Source organism: Dunckerocampus dactyliophorus, chromosome 3 (assembly GCF_027744805.1).
Source record: "Dunckerocampus dactyliophorus isolate RoL2022-P2 chromosome 3, RoL_Ddac_1.1, whole genome shotgun sequence".
Classification (NCBI taxonomy): Eukaryota; Metazoa; Chordata; class Actinopteri; order Syngnathiformes; family Syngnathidae; genus Dunckerocampus; species Dunckerocampus dactyliophorus.
In genome coordinates this window covers 1,209,067-1,231,126 of record NC_072821.1, presented here as the reverse complement: position 1 = coordinate 1,231,126, position 22,060 = coordinate 1,209,067, and the positions used below count along the sequence as shown (strand labels likewise).

The following is a 22,060-nucleotide window of genomic DNA, read 5'->3' as shown; positions in this document are numbered from 1 at the left end:
GCGTCCGACTGTGTAAAAGCACCGTGGCGTTAATCATCAAAATTCGTCAGTGGTTGACAGACTCTGTCATGCTGAATCTTTCTCTCAGAGTCACAATTGCTTGTTTAGACTCATAGCTAGCTCTCTGGTTTTCATGTTGTTTTCACCTCTAAATGCAGTCTGCACAGGCAAAACCTATCCTAACCAATTTGATACTGAGTGTAGACATTCAGTGCTGTTTACTGATTGAATAAGCAATGCAATAGGACACACCTGATGGCTGCAGGTAGACAAATCAGACAGTAATTTGCCTGATCAAATTTATCAACGAAAAAAAATGTTCTGCCATGTTAATGTGAGCAAAATGCAAATGCTGTCCTGTCGGCGTCTTGAGATCTTGAGGTGAGGCTGAAGACGGTGGAGCCAGATTGAAAAGGACACATCTCCGGTGAGTAGAAGAGAAAGATGGCAGAGGTTGATGCAGAAAAATGAGCGTCGTGCTGTTCCCAGGTCAGACTCATCCTGAGCCATGCCTTCTGCTGTGACGACTGTCCTCCTGATGGGGGCGCTGATGCATGCATGTTTTATAAAAGAGCCCGATCGTTACATTGTTCCCAATTTGGGGTTGCTATGGCAACATGAGCTCTTGCAATTTGGAATTTTGTACAACTCCTCCTGAGTTCAAGACAGATTCACTCAAAACTGCACCAAACTTGACAGTTCTAGCATGAAGTCAAACCCGTAACCCACAAAACAAACATTTGGTTTTGTACATTTTGAACATTTTCGGCACCCTCAACTATTTATTCTCTTTGACACCTTTGTGATGGAGTGACAGGGAGTCACTAAAACCCAATCCAGTATGCCAAGAAACTTTGTTAAAGAACCAAAAATATGCCAAAAGAACCAGAATATTGCCCTCTTGATTTTTAGGGTGCTCTGCGGCCAATAAAAAACTTCAGCTGTGGTCTCCAAGTGGCCTCTGAACCACACTTTGGACACGCCTATTAAAATAATAAACAATGCGAACATGAATGATCCATTATTAAGACCTGCTACAAAAATGAAAAGAACTTCACAGATCACACTTGGCTTTGTTTTCGATGGACCATCGTTGCAAAAGACTGAGACTTGACGGACTGAGCGGTGTGCAGCTGCGCTTACGCATTACGCATTAACGCAGGCGGAAGCAAAGGTACACTCGTTCTCACCAACCGTGTGGGAACATGTCAATCATTTAGTCTACGCTGGAAAGGGGGCCACAAAATATGGTCCTGCGAGTTTGAGACCTCTGATGTAGCAGGCGGGACGAGACTAATGCAAGTGGTTGCAATTTACAAATACAAAGAGAGCATAAAGAAGAGGATAAATATTGCAATTGTCATTTCCGGTGTGTGCAATGACAGTAAAGGATGTGGGACAGCACTACAAAATTCAAAATTCATCAGTGGCTGAATCGTTTTCTCTCAGAGTCGCAACTGCTTGTTTTGACTCATTGCTCGCTCTCTGCTTTTCATGTTGTTTTCACCTCTAAATGCAGTCTGCACAGGCAAAACCTATCCTAACCAATTTGATACCGAGTGCAGACATTCGGTGCTATTTACTGATTGAAGAAGCAATGCAATAGGACACACCAGATGGCCGCAGGTGGACAAATCAGACAGTTATTTGCCTGATCAAATTGAACAACAACAAAAAAAAAAGTTCCGCCATGTTAATGTGACCAATATGCAAATGCTATCCTGTAAGCGTCTCGAGAGCTTGAGGTGAGGCTGAAGACGGTGGTGGCAGATTGAAAACAACACATCTCCGGTAAAGGCGGCAACCTGTAGCTATGGAAAGTACAGACATTCGGTGTATACGAGGAGTGCAACAATACATGGGTCTGTTTTGAACCATTCCATACACACTAGGAATCGAACAATACTGGAACCCATCTTAAGTTGTCAACTCCATCCATCCTTCCATTTTCTATGCCGCTTATCCTTACCAGGGGCGCGGGGGCATGCTGGAGCCTATCCCAGCTGACTTCGGGCGGACTGGTCGCCAGCCAATGGCAGGGCACAAGGTTGCCAACTCCCTGAAAAGTAAACAAGGGACACCCAGGTGGCAGGGCTGGCAAAATCGACCTCTGTTATTGGTGTGATAGAATTGTTTTTATTTTTTTATTTGAACTTCAAGGACCATTTCTGTTCATAAAAGTAAAAAATAATCAGATATACCACAGCATGTGACGTCGCAGAAGCGCTGTGGGAAATATTTGCAAATAGAGGAAGTGACGTAGGTCTCGCGCATGTGCAGAACCGATCGTGTTTCCGGTACTGATCGTGTAGTGACAGTGTAGTTGGCGGCAAGTCGAGCTAGACCGTGGCGTTAATCATCAAAATTCGTCAGTGGTTGACAGACTCTCTCATGCTGAATCTTTCTCTCAGAGTCACAATTGCTTGGTTTCACTAATAGCTAGCTCTCTGGTTTTCATGTTGTTTTCACCTCTAAATGCAGTCTGCATAGGCAAAACCTATCCTAACCAATTTGATACTGAGTGTAGACATTCAGTGCTATTTACTGAGTGAATAAGCAATGCAATAGGACACACCAGATGGCCGCAGGTAGGATATGTTATTTCCCAAGCAGACAAATCAGACAGGTATTTGCCTGATCAAATTTACCAAAGAAAAAAAAGGTGCCGCCATGTTAATGTGACCAGTCAGCAAATGCTGGCCTCAGCCTCACTGAAGGTATTTAAGAGCCCAGATCTTGAGGTGAGGCTGAAGACGGTAGTGCCAGATTGAAAAGGACACATCTCCGGTGAGTAGAAGAGAAACATGGCAGAGGTTGATCAGAAAAATGAGTAATGTGCTGTTCCCAGGTCAGACTCATCCTGAGCCATGCCTTCTGCTGTGACGACTGTCCTCCTGATGGGGGCGCTGATGGTCCCGTCTGCCATTGCTCAATCTTGTAAGAAGCAAAACGTCAGCGATACTGATTCTGACGTGCGGAAGACAAAAACTGACAGTTTTTGTGTGTCACAAACACCGATGAAGAGTTGACAGCCGTGTGTGCCAACATCGCGGTGGAATCTTGTCGTGAAAACGTACCTGGGGCGTACCAGCTGAGTCCAACAAGCTGTGTCACGCAAAACCACGCAAAAGGATTTAAACGCCGCATGGGTGAGTCACTAGCAAACACAATCAGCAGCAATGAACACCTTCTAGTTGTAAACGACTTCACTGTCCACCTATCAGGCGGTGTGTCAAAGTGTGCGCGCAGGCAGTGACTTTGCAACAGTGAAGAATGACGAGGAGCAAAAGAAGCTGCTGTGTATTATGAAACAGGTGGCCCCGCAGCGATTCAACTACTGGGTCGGTGTTTTCAGAGTAAGTACGCAGCCAACAAACTGATGATGATGATAAGTGGATGAAGAGATCACAATGGATGTCTTTTGTTTCAGGATAGTAATCAATTCTACTTGAATGCTGGATCTGGATTAGTGACCTATGCTCTGTGGGCCCAAGGTCAGCCCCACAACACTTGTGGCCAAGAGAACTGTGTGTGGATGAACGCCGGCTGTAATTTTGATGCAACATCTTGCTGGACACTGAATGTTGTCTCCTGTCCTTGTCCAGCCTGGAGCCCGTGGGAGAACGTCCGCATCTGGTTTTATTTGTTTATCGTGCATCCATCTACCGCTGTCAGGTTCTACAACACCTGAACGATGTTGTAGTCACTATGTATTCTTCACACTGTATTCTTTACTTGCGTATCTTGCTTGCTGCTGTAACAAGTGAATTTCCCCGCTGTGGGATAAATAAAGTACAAATACAAATACATCGCCGATTATAGGAGGCGATATTAGGCATTCTGACACATACCATCATCTGTTTTTTTTCTTTAATTTATTTTATCCGACAGCCGATAAGAGATCAATATAAAACAGGGTTATTGTGGCATCTCTGTCTGCCGTTCTCGGTCTCCAGCATTGTCCCACCCACAGCGCCATCTGATTGGTTCCAGCCAGCAACAGTGAAAGCTGTGCATGCATGATGCTCACAGACGTCGAGCACAGTGACGGCTGCTGGTTGTTCAAGGAGGGGAAGCTCATTTTTTTCTGGCCTACATCATAAATATGTTCATTTATTGAAATGTAAATTCTAGCATCTCCCATGAGCAGTGAGTGTGAGTGCTTGTTGAGAGTGAGGGAAGAAGGTTGCCAAACACAACGCTAGTCGTTTTTAACACAGACAAAGTCGCTGGGGATTGGTAAAGTCTCCGGATTGGTTCAGAACAGCGGAATGAAAAACTTGGAAAATGCTCTGTTGGAGGTTTATACTTGAAGATCGCTGATTCGCTCATTTCACTGTCAATCAAAATGGGACAGATCATCCAATCACCATGCAGAAGCCGAGCGCCCCACAGACTACCCAGGGACGCTGAGCGTCCGATGGGCCGGACAAAGCCCAGCATTTATCCAATGACTGTCCAGTTTTGCGCAGTGGAACAACCCACTCTACGCTCCCCCCCGAAGTCAGTAGACACTCAGCCTCCAACTGTGTGAAACTGTGTGGGGATGAACGAGAAGGAAGTCGTGTCAATTACCTGTGATAAGTAGCTGATTCTGAACAAAAGATGAAGGTATTCTAGCGCATGAAATGTACACACAGCAGTACATATTTCACCACTGGACATTTTAGGGGAAGCTGAGCTTCCCTTGCAGTCTAAAGCAATCGCCACTGGTAGCACAGATACAGTATACAGTATGTCTGGAAGGGAAGTTAAGGCAGCAGATGCTCTTGAAATTGCAATAAACATCCCAGGCATCTACAATTCACAACTACTGGCCATGTTACCGCGTTCTTTGTACCGTTAGCACCAATTTCATAACCCGTACAAGAGATCCGTGCTGACAATTTAGTGACAAGGGCCCGTATTCACGAAGCTTCCTGTCAGAAAGCTGCAAACTTAGCCTGAAAATTCCGAGCAAGGAATTTTAGCGTAACAGTGATTCGGGAAGTTCATGGGAGCAACTTTGAACAAGGATGGGACAGGAACTTTTATCTCAGTGAGCAGGGGTGGTTGACCCCGTTGCTAGGTGTGGCGCAGTCTTCTAAGAGATGTGATTGGTTGCTACAAAAAGGGGGAAAGACCAAAAAAGAAAGAAAGAAAATGAATGGACAGTGAAATTAACCCATCACTTATAACTCGGACTATATTAATAAATGTATAATCATGACGTAAATTTTATGCCATGATGATAAAACACAGCAAAATTAAATTAACTATGACTCAGCTTGGACGTACATCACTCACATGCCCATTATATTGTTACGTTTACTGTCCATGCTGGTGATTTTGCTGCTAAGTATATTTGATATTAAGCGGCTGAAATGAGTTTTCTCCGTAGGGTGGCTGGGCTCTCCCTTAGAGATAAGGTGAGAACCACTGTCATCCGGGAGAAACTCAGAGTAGAACCGCTACTCCTCCGCATTAATAGGAGCCAGATGAGGTGGCTTGGGCATCTGGTCAGGATGCCTCCCGGACGCCTTCCTGGGGAGGTGTTCAGGGCGAGTCCGACCGGTGGAGGACTCGGGGAAGACCCAGGACACGTTGGAGAGACTATGTCTCCCAACTGGCCTGGGAACGCCTTGGGATCCGCCGGGAGGAGCTGGACGAAGTGGTCGGGGAGAGGAAAACCTGGGCCTCCCTGCTTAGGCTGCTGCCCCCGCGACTTGATCTCGGATAAGCGGTAGAAGATGGATGGATGGATGGATATATTTGATAATAAGGGTGGACGCAGACTCAGCTGTCAGCCATTTCTGTGATTGCTAACAATATGAGGCTGTGAAAGGGCCTGCTGACAGACCCAAGTCATCGATGCTGCATTTTACCTGTGGCCAGGTATGGCAGTGCTGTTACCACGCTGGGTGGGACTAGTGAGCTCATCCCTTATGAGGTCCGCCACAAACATTATCCCTGCACGATCGAGCCGGTTGCGTGTTATTAAGAATATCCCTCCTTTCTCTGCGTCTTTCCGTTATCTTGTCTGTTTACGCCTCTCTTAGGCTTCTTAAAAGTCCTCCTCACCACTCCTAAAATTTTGCCGCCTTAGGAGCTCTGTTAAGGCCTCAGACGCTTTGTGAATAACTTTTATTTTAGCAAGTAAAAATTTTACAATCCAGGAAATTCTAAGATTTTTCGAAGAGTGACGTCACCAAGGGCTATTTTTAGCCTTAGGATGCTTTGTGAATATGAGCCATGCAAGTCGGGGTGTGTAACAACACATTACGTAATAGTGGTGCATCATGTAAGACACTGTTTCCTCGTTTATTGCGGGGGATAGGTTCCCAAAATAACCCGCAATAAGTGAAATCCGCGAATTACAATGCTACTATATGTTTTAGGGCTGTAAAAGGCCTCACCATACACTTTATACACTTTTCTCAGACATCCATTAACATTTTCTCTCATTTCTCTCTTGTTTAAACACTCAAAAAAATCCAAACCTTAATTTGAATTTTAATGACCAACCTTTAGATTGGATACAAGAAATGATTAAGTCGCTCATGTTACAGGTCTCAGTATGAGATCCCATGAACGAGATTATAGTTCAGCTGATTGTGGAGGGTGTAATGGCCTGGGCAACACAGTTAGAATGGCCATATGGTCGTTTATTCTTTGATTCTCGACCCTGACGCTGTTTATTGGCACACTGACAGGTGGACTGGGAGTTTGGCCTTGGAGCAGGAATTGTCGCTTTAGGTGTGGCTCTTGTTGTCTGCATGGAGTTTAGGACTTCTGTCAGTGCTTGGACTTGAGCATTCAGCTGATGTATGAGCTCATCTCTAGCCTTTGTGTCTGCATCAGGTTTCTCTTTGTTCAACTCACTTGTGGTGACTTCATTGCTGTGAGCTTCAACCATTTTGGGACGAGTGCTACAACCAAAATGCCTTCTCCTTTCACATTCCTCACTGGTTGTCTTCTTCACTTGTCTTAGAAGTGTATCATCTGTCACGGTCAGGTCTGAGAGCAAGGGCTTGAGCTCCCGCCTGATGTCGTCATGCTTCTCATCGAAGCCCTGATGGGACAGTGCAGAGGAAAACGTTCTGAACTGTTTGCGGCTCAGACTTGATGTCAGCATCGGTTTGCTCTGACATGAATATTATTTTCTGTTTGAGTCCCATCATCCTGTAGAGGAACTGCTGCGGCGGTTCATGCTCGTGCTGTTTAGCGTGAATCAGTTCCTGGAACGGCTCAGTGCTACTTTTCTCTCGTAGGTGGGATTGTAAAAAGCTCTTCATCTCTGCAATGGTCATGTCATCTTTGCTAGAAAGCATATCTTTGAAGCTGCCAGGTTTGGTAATGCGAAACACTGCTCAGATGATTTCGCCCTCTCTATGCATCTCTTTCAGGCCTTGATCAATCTGCTTGCTGATATTGCTATATGTAATATCGGATGTGTTGTCGCCAATCTGTCCACTGTGAATCTTGAATTCCTTCTTCTGGAGAAAGGGGATGTCTTTAAGAGCAATACACTTTCAGCACAGTAAGTGGAATTCTGGTTGCTGGGAGAATGGGGTGTTAGTTGTGGACTGTGGGACTGAAAAAAGTGAGTGTGTTGTTGGTCAGACGAAGTTTGTGAGGTACGTGAAGCAGCACCCTGGATTACTTGTTGTGATAACGTCTCATCATCTAACGTTAGCGAACCGATTTGATCAGAATCAGTTTGAGCATTAAATGTACCATAGGTGGCTGTGTGAACACCCTGCGGTGGTAAGTATGGTGAACCATCAACATGGTACAACAGATGTAACATCATAACACTTGTTATGTTTAGCAATCATGTTATCAATAATGTCTTGCAGTTCTAGTAACTGTGACATACCCTCATCTTCTAAGTTCAGCAAAGCAGAACTTCCTATATGTGCATATACATAATCAGTACAGCTTTCGTCATCATGTTTGTCCAACTTAGCTTGCTGCGAGGTGTGTGGGATGACCGTCACCAGCTGTAGCAGCTCTGCTGAAGATCGTTGCAACAGCTTCCTTCTGATTGTCCACGTCAGCTCCTTCCTCTCATTGTCTGCCATTATGAACACCAGCCAGACGCCCTTGCAGTCACTCACTCTGTCAACAGTCAGACACCCTTGACTCTCGTAGCTCCTCGCTCTGGTGCTGCAATACGTTGGCGCACTGGTTCAGTAATCACTGGATCGACGTTCCACTCCAACCATGAGATGGCGCCGATCCCGGACGAGCTCCCAAAAATCTGTTACAGGTCTCAGTATGAGATCCCATGAACGAGATTATAGTTCCGCTGGTTGTGGAGGGTGTAATGGCCTGTTAAAACAGGGATAAATAAGTGAGACGTGCAAGCGGTGTCTTCTCCATTAAGCCTCCTCAGCAGAATTTATTTCCATTCCATTAATAAACATTGACATGCAATAGTGGGTTCTTCTGAGTCCTCACCACATATCATATCAAATTTCTCCAAAATAAACTCAATATTTCTCTTGTAAAAATAAGACAATTGCATTAATAAAGAAATTTTCTTTCATAGTGCATATTCAACTATATATTAAACAGGCTAGCATATCGCCACTAATGTATTGGGCACTGAGTGAATATCTATGTGCATGAAATGGCAGGCTTAGAAACAGACATTTTTTTCCCAAAGTGCTTAACAGCACCTTATATGTGCGTGTTATGGAGCCAAAAGGATCATTTCTGTTCATTAGCGACACCAACGAGCGGGATCCGCCATTTTACACAAAGAACAGACAGAAAAAAACGGAAATACTGGAGTGTTCAAAGATGGCTACAAAACCACTTAAATCTTTCCCAAATGTCACAAAAGTACACCTTAGTTGTCCCTAAGCATATTAATAATGTGTACATGTCGTTTGTGACACTTTAAATGGACACCCACCTGTTAAAACAGGGATAAATAAGTGATACGTACAAGCGGTGTCTTCTCCATTAAGCCTCCTCAGCAGAATGAGGAAGTCACGTCAGTCCTTGCGCGAGAGAGAATTGCTGCACTGCCCCCTAGTGACGAAACTAGGAATGTCCCATTAATTATGAGGTATTTGACAAAAACAAGTTGCTCCAACGGAAGTGCAATTTTGCTTTTAAGAATAATGACCCAAAACAATTACAATCTCTTTTGTACTCAAACAAAATAAAATACATCTCACAAAAGTGACCGTACATTTTATGTGCGTCACACTCAAACGTATTTCACTCTTGTGACCATGCCTTTTCGTCCTGGTGCCGTTAAAACATACTGCTGCAGACTTCCGGTCGACGGTTGCATGGAGTAGACGCAAGAGCGAGAGCTCCACTTCTATTTTATCATTTTCACTCTTTCACTCCTCATTCCGACGTTTCTTTTTGCTCTTTTTTGGAGAGTTTACATCTACTTTACCCGGGCTTGTTTCAAATGGCATCACAGCGGGGCAAACTAGCGGCAAAAAAAGACTTGCCTACTAGCCTGACGATGGAAGCGATCTCCGAGCTACTTGACCGTCACAGACAGTCGCTAGCAGGAGACTTTAAAGAATCGTTTAATCAGCTGGAAAACAAATTTGACCAAGTTTGTGCCACCGTGAGTGAACATGGCCAGCGGCTGTCTTCCCTTGAGTTGGCAGCAGATGACCTGAGCCAGCGTGTGCGGGAATTGGAAAATATTTGCTCTGGCCTGCAGGAGAGCAATACCAAGCTCTCGGCTAAAGTCGTTGACCTCGAAGGCCGAAGTAGAAGACAAAATATTCGAATCTTGGGCTTACCCGAGTCTGTGGAAGGTGGTCGACCTACAACCTTTTTCGCTGACTTGCTGGTCGAGGTCTTTGGAGAGGAGACTCTACCGTCTTCGCCGGAGATTGACAGAGCCCACCGGTCGCTAATGGCTAAGCCAGCTCAGGGGCAGAGGCCGCGACCTGTTATTATTCGTCTACACCGCTACCAAACCAAGGACCTTTTGGTCCGTGAGGCACGACGCAGAGGGAAGCTCGAGTACCGTGGCCAGCAAATTCGAGTGGTGGAGGATTACTGTCCTGAAGTTCTGGGCCAGCGAGCCGAGTACAGGGATGTCATGGCGGAGCTCTACAACAGAGGCCTCAGACCATCGCTTCTGTATCCTGCACGGCTCCGTATTACACTTCCCGGTGGAGACAAAAAGTGGTTACCTTCGGTTAACGAGGCGCAGAAATACCTTGATGGACTTCCTAAGTCATCTTAAAATGTACTTTTTTTGTGGACGGTGCCCTACGTGTGATTGGTAGCGACGTAACCGTTACCGGGCTATTCACAGGACATTTTTTTTTTCATAGCTCTTGTTATACTTGATGTCACTGTAATGTGAGTATGTCCCACTATTTTGTTTCAGGGAATTTCCCCTTTCGCACTTGGTTATGAAGGAAACATCTTAGTGCCTTGTTTCACGTTGGAAGTTTCTACCTCAAGTTCCAGTATTACCTTGTTTACATACCGCTACAATTCTATAGGTACACAAGACGGTTTTCAGGGACCCGGCTCCTAGGAGTGTTGAGTGCTGTTTAATAATTTACAGAGGAGCTGAAGATTCGTGAGTGACAGGAAGATTGTATTGGAATAAGTATGGTTGTTTTGAAGAGCTTGCTGCTTTGTTTTTGGGCAGCCGTGTTGGGGGAGGTGGGGTGGGATTTTTGTTTTACTTTGAAGAGGTTAACTTGCATATGCCACACACAGCCAGTTTTTGTTTTAATTCACCTTGTATGTTCCAAGTATTGCACTTTTTATACTAACCACCTTGCACCTTTGATTGACAATGGATAGTTCACTAAATTTTGTTAGCTGGAACGTCAAGGGTTTAAATCATCCCGTTAAAAGGAGGAGGGTATTTGCACATATAAAGCAACTTAAAGCAGCATTTGTGTTTTTGCAGGAGACTCATATTCGTGGTTCTGACAGTTCACGTTTAATGGCACAGTGGAGGGGCCAGCATTTTCATTCTTCATTTCAAGCAAAGGCCAGGGGGGTCTCAATCCTTGTTGACCAAAACATTCCTTTTGTGCATCACAATGTTATATCAGATGTGAATGGTCGTTTCGTTATCGTCTCAGGGAAGGTTTATAACAAAATGTTAGTGCTAGCCAATGTTTATGCTCCGAATGTGGATGACGTGAATTTTTTTGAACAATTTTTTTCCTTTCTTCCGGACCTGGGCTCACACGCTCTCATACTAGGTGGGGATTTTAATTGTTTTTTGGATCCAGTGCTGGATCGTTCTTCTCCTAACCCGGTTTCAAACAGTAGATCGGCCTCATATATTCAGTCCTTTTTATCAAATTCTGGTGTCTCTGATGTCTGGCGTCTCCTCCACCCAAACAAAAGGGAGTATTCATTCTTCTCTCACGTTCACCATACCTTCACCAGGATTGACTATTTCTTCCTTGATAATGATCTTTTGCAATGTGTTCGCTCATGTACCTACCAGGGTACAGTGATATCAGATCATGCCCCAGTTGTACTCTCCCGTGCTCTCCCAAATCGCCCTTGGATTAACAAGCACTGGCGCTTCAATTCAACTCTTCTTTCTGAGAGCGATTTTGTGAAATTTATCGAAGAGCAAATATTGTTTTTTTTCCAGACAAATTCCTCCCCAGATATATCTAGCTTAGTACTTTGGGATACTTTTAAGGCTTATATAAGGGGTCAAATTATCTCTTACTCTGTTAAAATGAAAAAGGAGGCCCACCAAGAGCGACTAGAATTGGCAGATAAGATTAAGAAATTGGATCATCAGTATTCTCAATCTACGAATCCCGATTTATACAAAAGGCGTGTAGAACTCCAAACTCAATTTAATCTGGCTTCAATTTACATCGCTGAGCGTCAACTTTCTGCAAGTAAGACTCTGTTTTATGTTCTTGGTGAGAAAGCAGGGAAGCTATTGGCAAACCAGTTGAGAGGTGCTAAAGTTAAGGGACACACTGTAAAGATCAAAATGGAGGATGGTAATTTTACTTCAGATTATGAAAGAATAAATCAAACATTCAGAAATTACTTTTCTCAGCTTTATGCCTCTGAATCAAATAACTCGGCACTCATGAACGTTTTTCTGAACCAATTAGACATCCCCAAGATTCCTTTCGATAGTAAAAGTAGACTTGACAGACCTATAACAAAGGAGGAGATTGCACAAGCTATTTCCTCACTCCAGTCTGGGAAGTCTCCAGGTCCCGATGGTTTTCCTGCAGAATTTTTTAAGGCTTTTTCCCAATCTCTCTCCGTACAGTTGAGCACTGTGCTGTCCGACTCATTCAGGCGCGGTACCTTTCCAGCTTCATTTTATGAAGCATGTATCACCCTTATTGGGAAAAAAGACAAGGACCCTTCAGAGTGCTCCTCATATAGGCCAATTTCATTACTAAACGTGGATGCTAAAATTCTGGCCAAGATACTGGCCAAAAGATTGGAGGACATTTTACCCCTGGTTATATCAGATGACCAAACGGGCTTTGTAAAAAATCGATATTCTAATTTCAATATGCGCCGGTTGTTTGACATCTTGTACCTCCCTTCTGATGGGTCCATGGAGTGTGTGCTATCTTTAGACGCGGAGAAGGCCTTTGACCGTATAGAGTGGCCATATTTATTTGCGGTCTTACACAAATTCGGCTTTGGTCCAAATTTCATTACCTGGATAAAATTACTCTACTTATGTCCCACTGCTTCCGTCCTCACTAATTCTCAGGTGTCACAACCATTTAATCTTTACCGGGGAACTAGACAAGGGTGTCCTTTAAGTCCCTTATTGTTTGATTTGGCTATAGAACCCCTTGCCATAGCAATTCGCAGCTGTGACAACATATCTGGCATTTGGAGGAATGGAGTACAGCACAAGGTGGCGCTACATGCAGATGACTTATTAAGCTTCATTTCACATCCAGACAGATCTTTACCTGCTTTGCTACTGCTTCTGAAGAATTTCGGTCAGTTCTCAGGATATAAACTTAATCTGAATAAATCTGAAATTTTACCTGTCAATGAGGGGGCGCCGGCATCAGTGTACGCATTGTTTCCTTTTAAGATTGTGGAAAATAAATTTACTTATTTGGGCATCACAGTTACAAAAAAACATAAGAGTCTTTTCAAAGAAAATTTTTTGAGTCTATTAAACCACACGAGGCAGTGTCTGACGCAGTGGTCGCCACTTTCCACTACTTCGGCCGGTCGAACCATTAAAATGACCATTCTTCCCAAATTTCTATATTTTTTTCAATCCATCCCAATCTTCATCCCAAAGTCTTTTTTTGATACTTTGGACTCGGTCATATCTTCCTATATTTGGAAGGGCAAGCGTCCTAGGTTGAATAAAATCCATCTTCAAAAACCTAAGCTAGAGGGTGGGATGGCGTTGCCTAATTTTCGCTGTTATTATTGGGCAGCCAATATTCGATGGGTCATATTCTGGTCATACTATCAGTACCGTCCAGACCGGCCTTTATGGGTGGAGATGGAGTTGAATGTGGCTAAAAATGTTTCTATTCCAGCGTTACTTGGATCTGCACTCCCTTTTCCGTCAAGCAAACGTATTGATAATCCGGTGGTCTGGCATACGTTGAGGGTGTGGGCCCAGTTTAGGAGACATTTTGGTTTTGAAGATCTCTGCCTTTTTAGCCCCATTTCAGACAATCATCTTTTCCAACCTTCCTTGCTGGATCTGGGGTTCCGGGAGTGGCGTAGACGAGGCATATTGTGTCTCCGAGACCTGTTTATCGATAATACGTTCATGTCATTACAGCAATTAACGGAACAATATAATCTTCCAAAGTCCCATCTCTTTTGGTACTTCCAGGTTAGGCACTATGTTTACAGTCGATTACCAAATTTCCCTGAGATTCCTGGTACGAACATTGTTGATGCACTTCTGGACTTGCAACCATCACGTAAGGGGTTAATTTCTACTGTTTATGTTAAACTGTTGGACATAAGACAGACCTCTCTGATTAACATCAAAACAGCATGGGAGCAAGACCTAAATATGTCTTTGACAGGTGACATGTGGCATACAATCTTTAAAATGATCAATTCAACCTCTATTTGTGCCCGCCATAGCTTGCTACAATTTAAAGTTGTACACAGGACTCATATGTCAAAATCCAAACTAGCCCGTATAATCCAGAGGTGGATCCCTGTTGTGACAAGTGTAAGAGGGAGGATGCCACACTTATGTTCTGGTCTTGTCCTAGTCTGGAGAAGTATTGGAGGGAAGTCTTTCAGACACTTTCTGTAATTAGCAATTTACCCTTGCAACCCAACCCTTTAATAGCACTGTTTGGCACCACAGGTGAACCCGACTTGCGTTTGACCCCCACACAGCAACGAAGTTTGTCCTTTGCCTCCCTCTTGGCCAGACGGGCAATTCTGTTAGGGGGAAGGATGCCGCTCCGCCCACCCACGCTCAGTGGCTGAGAGATGTCATGTCTTGTCTAAATTTGGAGAAAATTCATTACTCAATTTGTAATGCCAAAGAAAAATTCCAAAATGTCTGGGGACCTTTCTTAGTATATTTCCACAACTTTAAATTTACCTGAGTTCCCCAATAGCTTTCCCGCTCTGGCCTATTTGCTGTCATCCGTTGTTTAACTCACTTATGTATTTGCTTTGGTTGTTTTGCATTTGGTTGTCCTACCAAACTCGGACCTCTGTCTTTTTGGGCTGTGTGTGGCTTACGTTGTGGGTGTTTTTGTGTTGGGGTTTTTTGTTTGTTATTTTGCTGTTTTTGTTTTCTCACACTTTCGTTCTCTGCCTAAACTACCAGCAAACATTGTGTGCATTTGTTTTTTACTTTGTCAAAATTCAATAAAAATATTTCTGATAAAAAAAAAAACATACTGCTGCAGATGAGCCCAAGATTCATTTGCAAGCTAGCAAGCAAGCAAGCTAGCATGACACAGGAGACAGAGCAGGGAAGCACAAAGAAGATTGATTGACAATGATCTACAGCCAATCAGGACGCAGAAAACAATGGGCGGTCCAGACAGAGAGGGGCGAGAGAGAGAGAGAGAGAGAGAGAGAGAGAGAGAGAGAGAGAGATACTCAACTTCCCACAGTACAAATCTCTCCAGGTAGCCCCCACGACCACATGAGGTGCCCGCGCCTGCTTTTCATTCAGGTTTTCAGTTAATAATTAAAGAACAGTAGAAAGAAATGCATTCTGAAATACAAAATGTGAGTTGTTGACACCAGCATTTTGTTCATGTTCTGGTAAAACAAGCATATTCCCTTTGTTTGGGTTTAAAATAAGTGTCATGTTTCAGTGTCTGTCGCTCTGCTGCCCTCTCTCTGCTATGTGTTGCAGTACACTCTGACCTGATTACGCTGATGAGGCGCACCTGTAGCCAATGACCTACACCTTTATCAGACGCTGCCAGACAAGGAAGCAGCGCCAGTTATTCCTTCGTGCTCTGTATTTGCTACTGCTATTCCCGTCCCTCCGGGTTGCTAACTGCCAACTGGTCTACCCTTGCTCCTTGTACTCAGCTAAGTATTTGTACTGCTACCTTTTGCATCACAGATATTTTTTGTTAGCTCTAGCCTTTTTCCTGCTTCCCCGTTTTGCAGTGTTTTCAGTTTTTTCCTTGGCAGTTGCCCTGAGTATTTTTGTTACATTTTTGCACCCTTTGTTGTATTTTTTGTACCATTACCATTTTTGTAATAAATCCCTTCTTGTATGCACTCGTCTCAACTCTGCATATTGGAACCCAGAACGTGGACCTGCCGCAACGTGACAATAAGCTCTGACAATAAATGTTACAAAAATGAGTAGCTCTTGGCCATTTTCATTTTGTAAAAGTAGCTCTCACAAGGAAAAACGTTGGTGACTCCTGTCATACACTGTCATAACAAAAAAGAAGCACTAAAAAAATATGTGAAACAGTGAATCCACGAAAGGTGAACCGTGATAGAGCGAGGGAACACTGTACTATTCTTAAGTATATGAAATGTAGTTCATAAAAAGTCAACTTCAAGTACACGTCTTCAGTTTTAGTATAAAATAAGCGTAATTGTAACTCGCCCTGCTCGGCACTTGCCCCACCGGGGCTCTAGCACAGGACATTCGTAATGTGAGACGAGAGCGCTGACGGCCAAAAGCTCGGACGGTCGGGAGTGAGGTTTACCAACGTACACTTGCGCAGCCTCACAGGCTGGCATCCGTTACATACTTCTTTTGGCTAAGGGTACAGCATGGAGGTCTGCGCTGACCTTGTGCTTTTCTATTTAAATATTCATTGGACAAATGAGCACTCTGAGACATTAGGTAACTGGAACGCCAACACTTCAAAAGCTCTTGCCATAAGATAAGGCAACACTGCTAACTAGTGGTCATCACGAGGTACAGCAACATAGATTATGTAATTTAACAGCTAGGCTAATTAATGCTCCTGAACAAGCTTTGGTTTTGATGTTGACAATCCGAGATTTAAGATTAGAGATCGACTGATCGACAGTATGTGATATATAGTTAGTAGGGGTGTCACGAGACGGTATTATTGTAGTAGTTTGTACTTTTACTTATTATTTATGGTTTCACTAGTGTGTGCAGCACTTTGAAAACAGTGTTGATAGAATGTGCTATACAGATAAAGTGGATTGGATTGGATAGGCATATTCGCTGAAGGGAATAAAAAGCACTCTCTGGCAACTGCAATAAAACAAAGGCTTTATTTTAACAAAAATGTTGTTCGAAAGTTAAAAGTCCCCACAAAATACGTCAACACCGACACGTAGTGGTCACCACAAAGTACAGCATGTCTCATGACCACACTGATGCAACTCATCAGTCAGTCAAACGACTGTTTTTAGTAGTAGTGCCCGTTCTGGTCTTTCTGTCAAGTTAAGGTGTATCTAAATGTAGCTCAAAATTACTACGCCAGATGGGCACCTGAACGTGTCACGGCAGCCGCTTGGCTTTGGGAGGAGTTGTCGTCACACGGATCTTGTTTGACGTTTTAAGCAACAGTGTGCTTCTATAAACGTGAGTAACCTTTAATGTCAGACGCTGTTTGTACCGTGGTAATATTGTAATATCGTTGTGTGCCTATTACCTCCAGCCGCCAAGCTGTTTGCTAGCTGCTGGGCTAGTTAGCCTCGTTAGCGTTGGCGCAAAATGCCTCGTCAGCTTGTTTGGACTAAATATGCCACCTTTTGCTACGTGGCGCTGCCTGTAACCAATCAGATGGTGCTTTGGGTGAGACAATGCTGAAGACAGAACTGCAGACAGAGATGCTCGACTGCATCAGAGCAAAGATCTCTTCGTCCATCAGATGAAAAAAAGGCAGATGCTGATATGTGTGAAAATTCTGAATATTGGCGCCGATAATCGGCCAATCACCACTCGAGATGGATGCACGTGAAACAAATGAAACCAGAAACAGTCCAAATTGTTTGATACTTGTTTATTGCAATGACTGTAAACCCGTGTTTGTGCCCACGAGTAGACAAACCGAGCGGCTGCTCTTGTCGACTCTCTGAGAAGCAAACCATCACATTGCGATCTGACACGCCACAGAACTCGCCTCATAACACGCGCCGTCGTTCCATGGACCCCAGGCTGGACAACGACAGGAGGTAACGTTCAGTGTTATGCTGAGAGCGACGTCCAGCGAGATGTTTATTTGAACTTACTGCCAGAGATCATCCACACGCAGTCCTCTTCGCCGTCATAGTTGTCGGGCTGAAATTCACGCCATGGAGCAAACTTCACTGGCCCGCTTCCATCAAACCAGTAGAAATCACCATCCTGAAACAAAGACAACCGTTGTGATCTCTTCATCCACTTATCATCATCATCATCAGCGTGTTGGCTGCTTACTTCTCTTCTTACAGCACCGATCCAGTAGTGGAGTCGCCGCGGGAACACCCGTAACATCATACACAGCAGCTTCTTGTACTCCTCCTCATTTTGCACTTTTACCAATTCACCGCTTAAACCTTCACACTCCATCTGATAGGTGGACAATGAAGACGTTTACAACTTGAAGGCGTTTATTGCGGCTGATTGTGTTTGCTGATGTTTCACCTGCGCGCTGACGAAATCCATTTGCATGGTTAATATCTTGACACAGCTGTTTTCATTCAGGCGGTAAAACCCACACGACTCACTACCACATTGTTCCAGCTCGATGTCGGCACACATAGCTTTCACCCCTTCAGTGTCGTCTGTGACACACAAACAAACGCTGTCAGTCTTTGTCGACAGAGTCAGTATTGCTGACATTTTGCGTATTACAAGCAAAGGCCGACGCGACCACCAGCGCCCCCATCAGGAGGACAGTCGTCACAGCAGAAGGCATGGCTCAGGATGAGTCTGACCTGGGAACAGCACGACGCTCATTTTTCTGCATCAACCTCTGCCATCTTTCTCTTCTACTCATCGGAGATGTGTCCTTTTCAATCTGGCTCCACCGTCTTCAGCCTCACTTCAAGATCTGGGCTCTTAAATACCTTCAATGACGCCTGCAGGTGAACCGTTGCGTTTGAAGATTGGTCACATTAACATGACAGCACTGTTTTTTTATTAAATTTGATCAGGCAAATACATGTTAGCATCTGGTGGAGGCAAGGACTCAGAAGCCAGGAAAAATAATGTAGTTTACCTGCGGCCATCTGGTGTGTCCTATTTATTGCATCGCTTATTCAGTCAGTAAATAGCACTCGATGCCTATGCTCAGTGTCAAATTGGTTAGGATAGGTTTTGCCTGTGTAGACTGCATCTAGAGGTGAAAACAACATGAAAAGCAGAGATCTAGGGGCGACTCAAAACAAACAATTGTGAATATGAGAGAAGACAATTCAGCACGAGCAAGTCTGTCACCGACCAACGAGCCATTCAACATCTGATAATTTAGTTTCCACTGTTTTGCTTTACCATTACCGCAAATGACTGAAAAAAAGGATTTTACGTTTTTTTTTTTAAATCAGCAGTAGAACATACGTACGTTTTTGGGTGAAAAGATACATTTCAAGCATGAATTTCACTTATTTCACACAAATATTTTTTGCTTTTCTGGCAGCTAAATAGATAAACAACCATACCAACGTAAACAACACAACGTTTTTTTTTTTTTTAAATTTACATCAAAACAATTTATTTATAAATATAATGCCATGAACTATTCACAATTTTCACATTTGGAACTCAACTATGTGTCCGCACACGCGTGTTGTGTGCACGTATTTGCCTGCGTGTGCATGTGTAAAATTTTCCCTACAGTGGTAACTTTCTGCACCCTACACTAGGAGTGTGACAATACCTCGATAAGGCGATATGTCGTGATATTTTGTTATTATCGATATGCGCCAGCCAAGTATCAATAATTTTCATTTACACACGTTCGCTATAAACTGCCTCATGCATTATTAGTTCCTTTTGCGCAATTCCTTGGCGGTCCGCTAGGGGCCCGCCTCGTGGGAGCGGCAGAAAAGTCAAACCTCAAACCACCATTCCGATTCAATGATGGGTTCTGTTGTTTCACAAAAATAGCTTCCTTTACTCCTCTTTCAAACCATCTGTTTTCTTTGGCCAAAATCTTTACCTCGGTGGTTTGAGGTTTAATTTGGACCCTGTGTTCAGCAGGTTACTGAGACCAAAACCCACAGCTCTTAGTCTTGCAAATGAGGTGAAGCCAGGGCCGAGCCAGAACAATAGATGCTAACGAGCCAGTATCAGAGTTGTTCATACCCAACTCAGGGAGCGACACTTCCCTTTTATCGGAGGTGTTAATAGCAGGAGAGGATTATACCACTACTCCGCCCAGGCTTAGTGTAAGGAACCAATAGGAGGAGGGTGTTGGCACACCAATTCCGCCCACTCTTACTGTATTTAAGGCCTAGGCTACCAGCACTTATTAGTTCGCTGACGAAGCTCTTCGGATGAGGAGCGAAACGTCCGACACCTTCTTCACAGAAGTACAGATGACGTCTCAAGAAGCCTTTTCCTCGATGGACAACTCCTGTACGACTGAGAGCCTACACAGATGCATTTTACAGCAGTGTTACACAGAAATGGTGTCACTGTTTGTAAAATAAGCTGTAGGTTTGTTACTGAAATGCTGAACTACAATAGTGACTGTGTTAGAAAGACACTCATTTGTTTACAGGAATGTTGCAATAAAAGTGTCTTAAGAAGACATTTGTTTACAGAAATGCTGCACGAAAATATTCTCACTGTTAAGACAAGAAGTGTTAAAGTGATGGTGCCAAATAAACATTTCAAAATATCTTTTTTTCTCTTTAATAGTGGTATCGCAGATTATCGTAGATTGATTTCCTGACCAATATATCGATAATCGCTGTATCGCCATATCGTGAGATAATTGTTATTCAAGATTCAAGATTCAAGAGAGTTTTATTGTCATGTGCATGGTAAAACAGCAGTTATACCATGCAATGAAAATCTTATTCTGTTCATTCTCCCAAGAAAAGAAAGAAAAACACAAGAAAGAATAAGAACATAAGAAACATAAACACATAAACATATATACCAAGAAATTAAGCAACAACAACAGAAGAGACATTAATACAAGTAAATAATACAAATAAATAAATAAATAAATAAAGTGCTATGAGTGTGTGTTGCGTGTGGCGTGTCTGAGTGCTTCATTGAGAAGCCTGATGGCCTGTGGGTAAAAGCTGTTTGCCAGCCTTGTGGTCCTGGACTTCAAACTCCTGTAGCGTCTGCCTGACGGTAGGAGTGTGAATAATGAGTGTTGTGGATGTGTGCTGTCCTTGATGAGGTTGTGTGTTCTGCGTAGGACTCTAGATGTATAAATGTCTTGCAGTGAGGGGAGGGCTGCCCCAACAATGTTCTGTGAGGTCTTGATCACCCGCTGGAGTGCCTTCCTATCACGTGTTGTACAGTTACCGTACCAAACAGTGATGGAGGCGGTAAGGACACTTTCCATAGTGCATCTGTAGAAGCAACTCAGGATTGTGGTGGACATGCCAAATTTCCTCAGTCTTCTCAGGAAGTACAGTCTCCTTTGGGACTTCTTCAGAATTTGTTGGGTGTTGTGAGACCAGGTGAGGTCCTCGCTGATGTGTGTGCCAAGGAACTTGAAGGTTTTCACCCTCTCCACCTCAGTCTCATCAATAAACAGGGGTCTATGCGGCTCCTTTTCCCTTGTTCTTGGGTCGATGATCATCTCTTTAGTCTTATCTGTATTGAGAAGGAGATTGTTATCACGACACCAAGCTATGAGGTCCGCCACCTCTCTTCTGTATGATGTTTCAACACCACCAGTGATCAGTCCGATGACTGTAGTGTCATCCGCAAATTTAATGATGCTGGTGTTGTTCTGGGAGGCCACGCAATCGTAGGTGAAGAGCGTGTAGAGGAGTGGACTCAGCACACACCCCTGTGGGGTCCCAGTGCTCACAATTCTTGAGCTGGATGTGCGGTTGTGGACTCTGACCGACTGGGGTCTGCCCGTGAGAAAGTTAAACACCCAGTTACAGAGGGAGGGAGACAGGCCAAGTGTGAGGAGCTTATTTGTGAGTTTGTGGGGGCTGACTGTATTAAAAGCAGAGCTATAGTCTATAAATAGCATTCTGACGTATGTGTCCTGGCCCTGTAGGTGAGAAAGGGCTGTGTGGATGGCAGTGTTGACTGCATCATCTGTGGACCGGTTCTGGCGATATGCAAACTGTAGAGGGTCCACAGTTGCCGCCGGGATGCTCTTTTTGATGTGGGTCATGACTATTCTTTCAAAGCACTTCATAACAATAGGAGTGAGTGCTATAGGGCGATAGTCATTCAAGCAGGTCACGTTGCTCTTCTTGGGTACGGGCACTATGGTGGTGGACTTAAAGCAGGTCGGTACAGATGCTTGTGCAAGCGACAGGTTAAATATGTCAGCAAGCACATCAGCTAGCTCTGATGAGCAAACTCGAAGTGCACGTCCTGAGATGTTGTCTGGGCCTGCTGCTTTTCGTGGGTTTGTTTTGTTTAGAACCCTGCGCACATCAGCTGATGTCACCATGAGAGGTGAGTCCTGTGTGCTCCCCAAGTCCAGCCACCCTCTCTGCTCATCAGAAGTTT

The 22,060-nt window shown here is 44.0% G+C and overlaps 2 protein-coding genes across 2 annotated transcripts in view; both read right to left on the bottom strand.

The window, feature by feature from the left end:
* LOC129178182 (perlucin-like protein) overlaps positions 1 to 22,060 on the bottom strand; it is a 43,437-nt gene that overhangs the window by 18,407 nt on the left and 2,970 nt on the right. The window lies entirely within an intron of this gene.
* LOC129178183 (C-type isolectin Sp-CL4-like) lies at positions 17,437 to 18,333 on the bottom strand. The gene is made up of 5 exons (XM_054770157.1): positions 18,251 to 18,333; positions 18,041 to 18,180; positions 17,834 to 17,965; positions 17,647 to 17,761; positions 17,437 to 17,572 (listed from the first exon to the last, which is right to left on the bottom strand). The coding sequence occupies exons 1-5, from the start codon at positions 18,312 to 18,314 to the stop codon at positions 17,505 to 17,507; spliced, it is 519 nt and encodes a 172-aa protein (XP_054626132.1). The 5' UTR covers positions 18,315 to 18,333; the 3' UTR covers positions 17,437 to 17,504.

Excerpts from the sequence above, each read along its gene's own strand:
- LOC129178183 (XM_054770157.1), bottom strand. The coding sequence starts at position 18,314 with ATGCCTTCTGCTGTGACGACTGTCCTCCTGATGGGGGCGCTGGTGGTC. Across the intron at positions 17,966-18,040 it reads TGGATTTCGTCAGCGCGCAG|ATGGAGTGTGAAGGTTTAAG; the intron begins GTGAAACATCAG and ends TCCACCTATCAG. Across the intron at positions 17,573-17,646 it reads CGTGTGGATGATCTCTGGCA|CCTGGGGTCCATGGAACGAC; the intron begins GTAAGTTCAAAT and ends GTCGTTGTCCAG.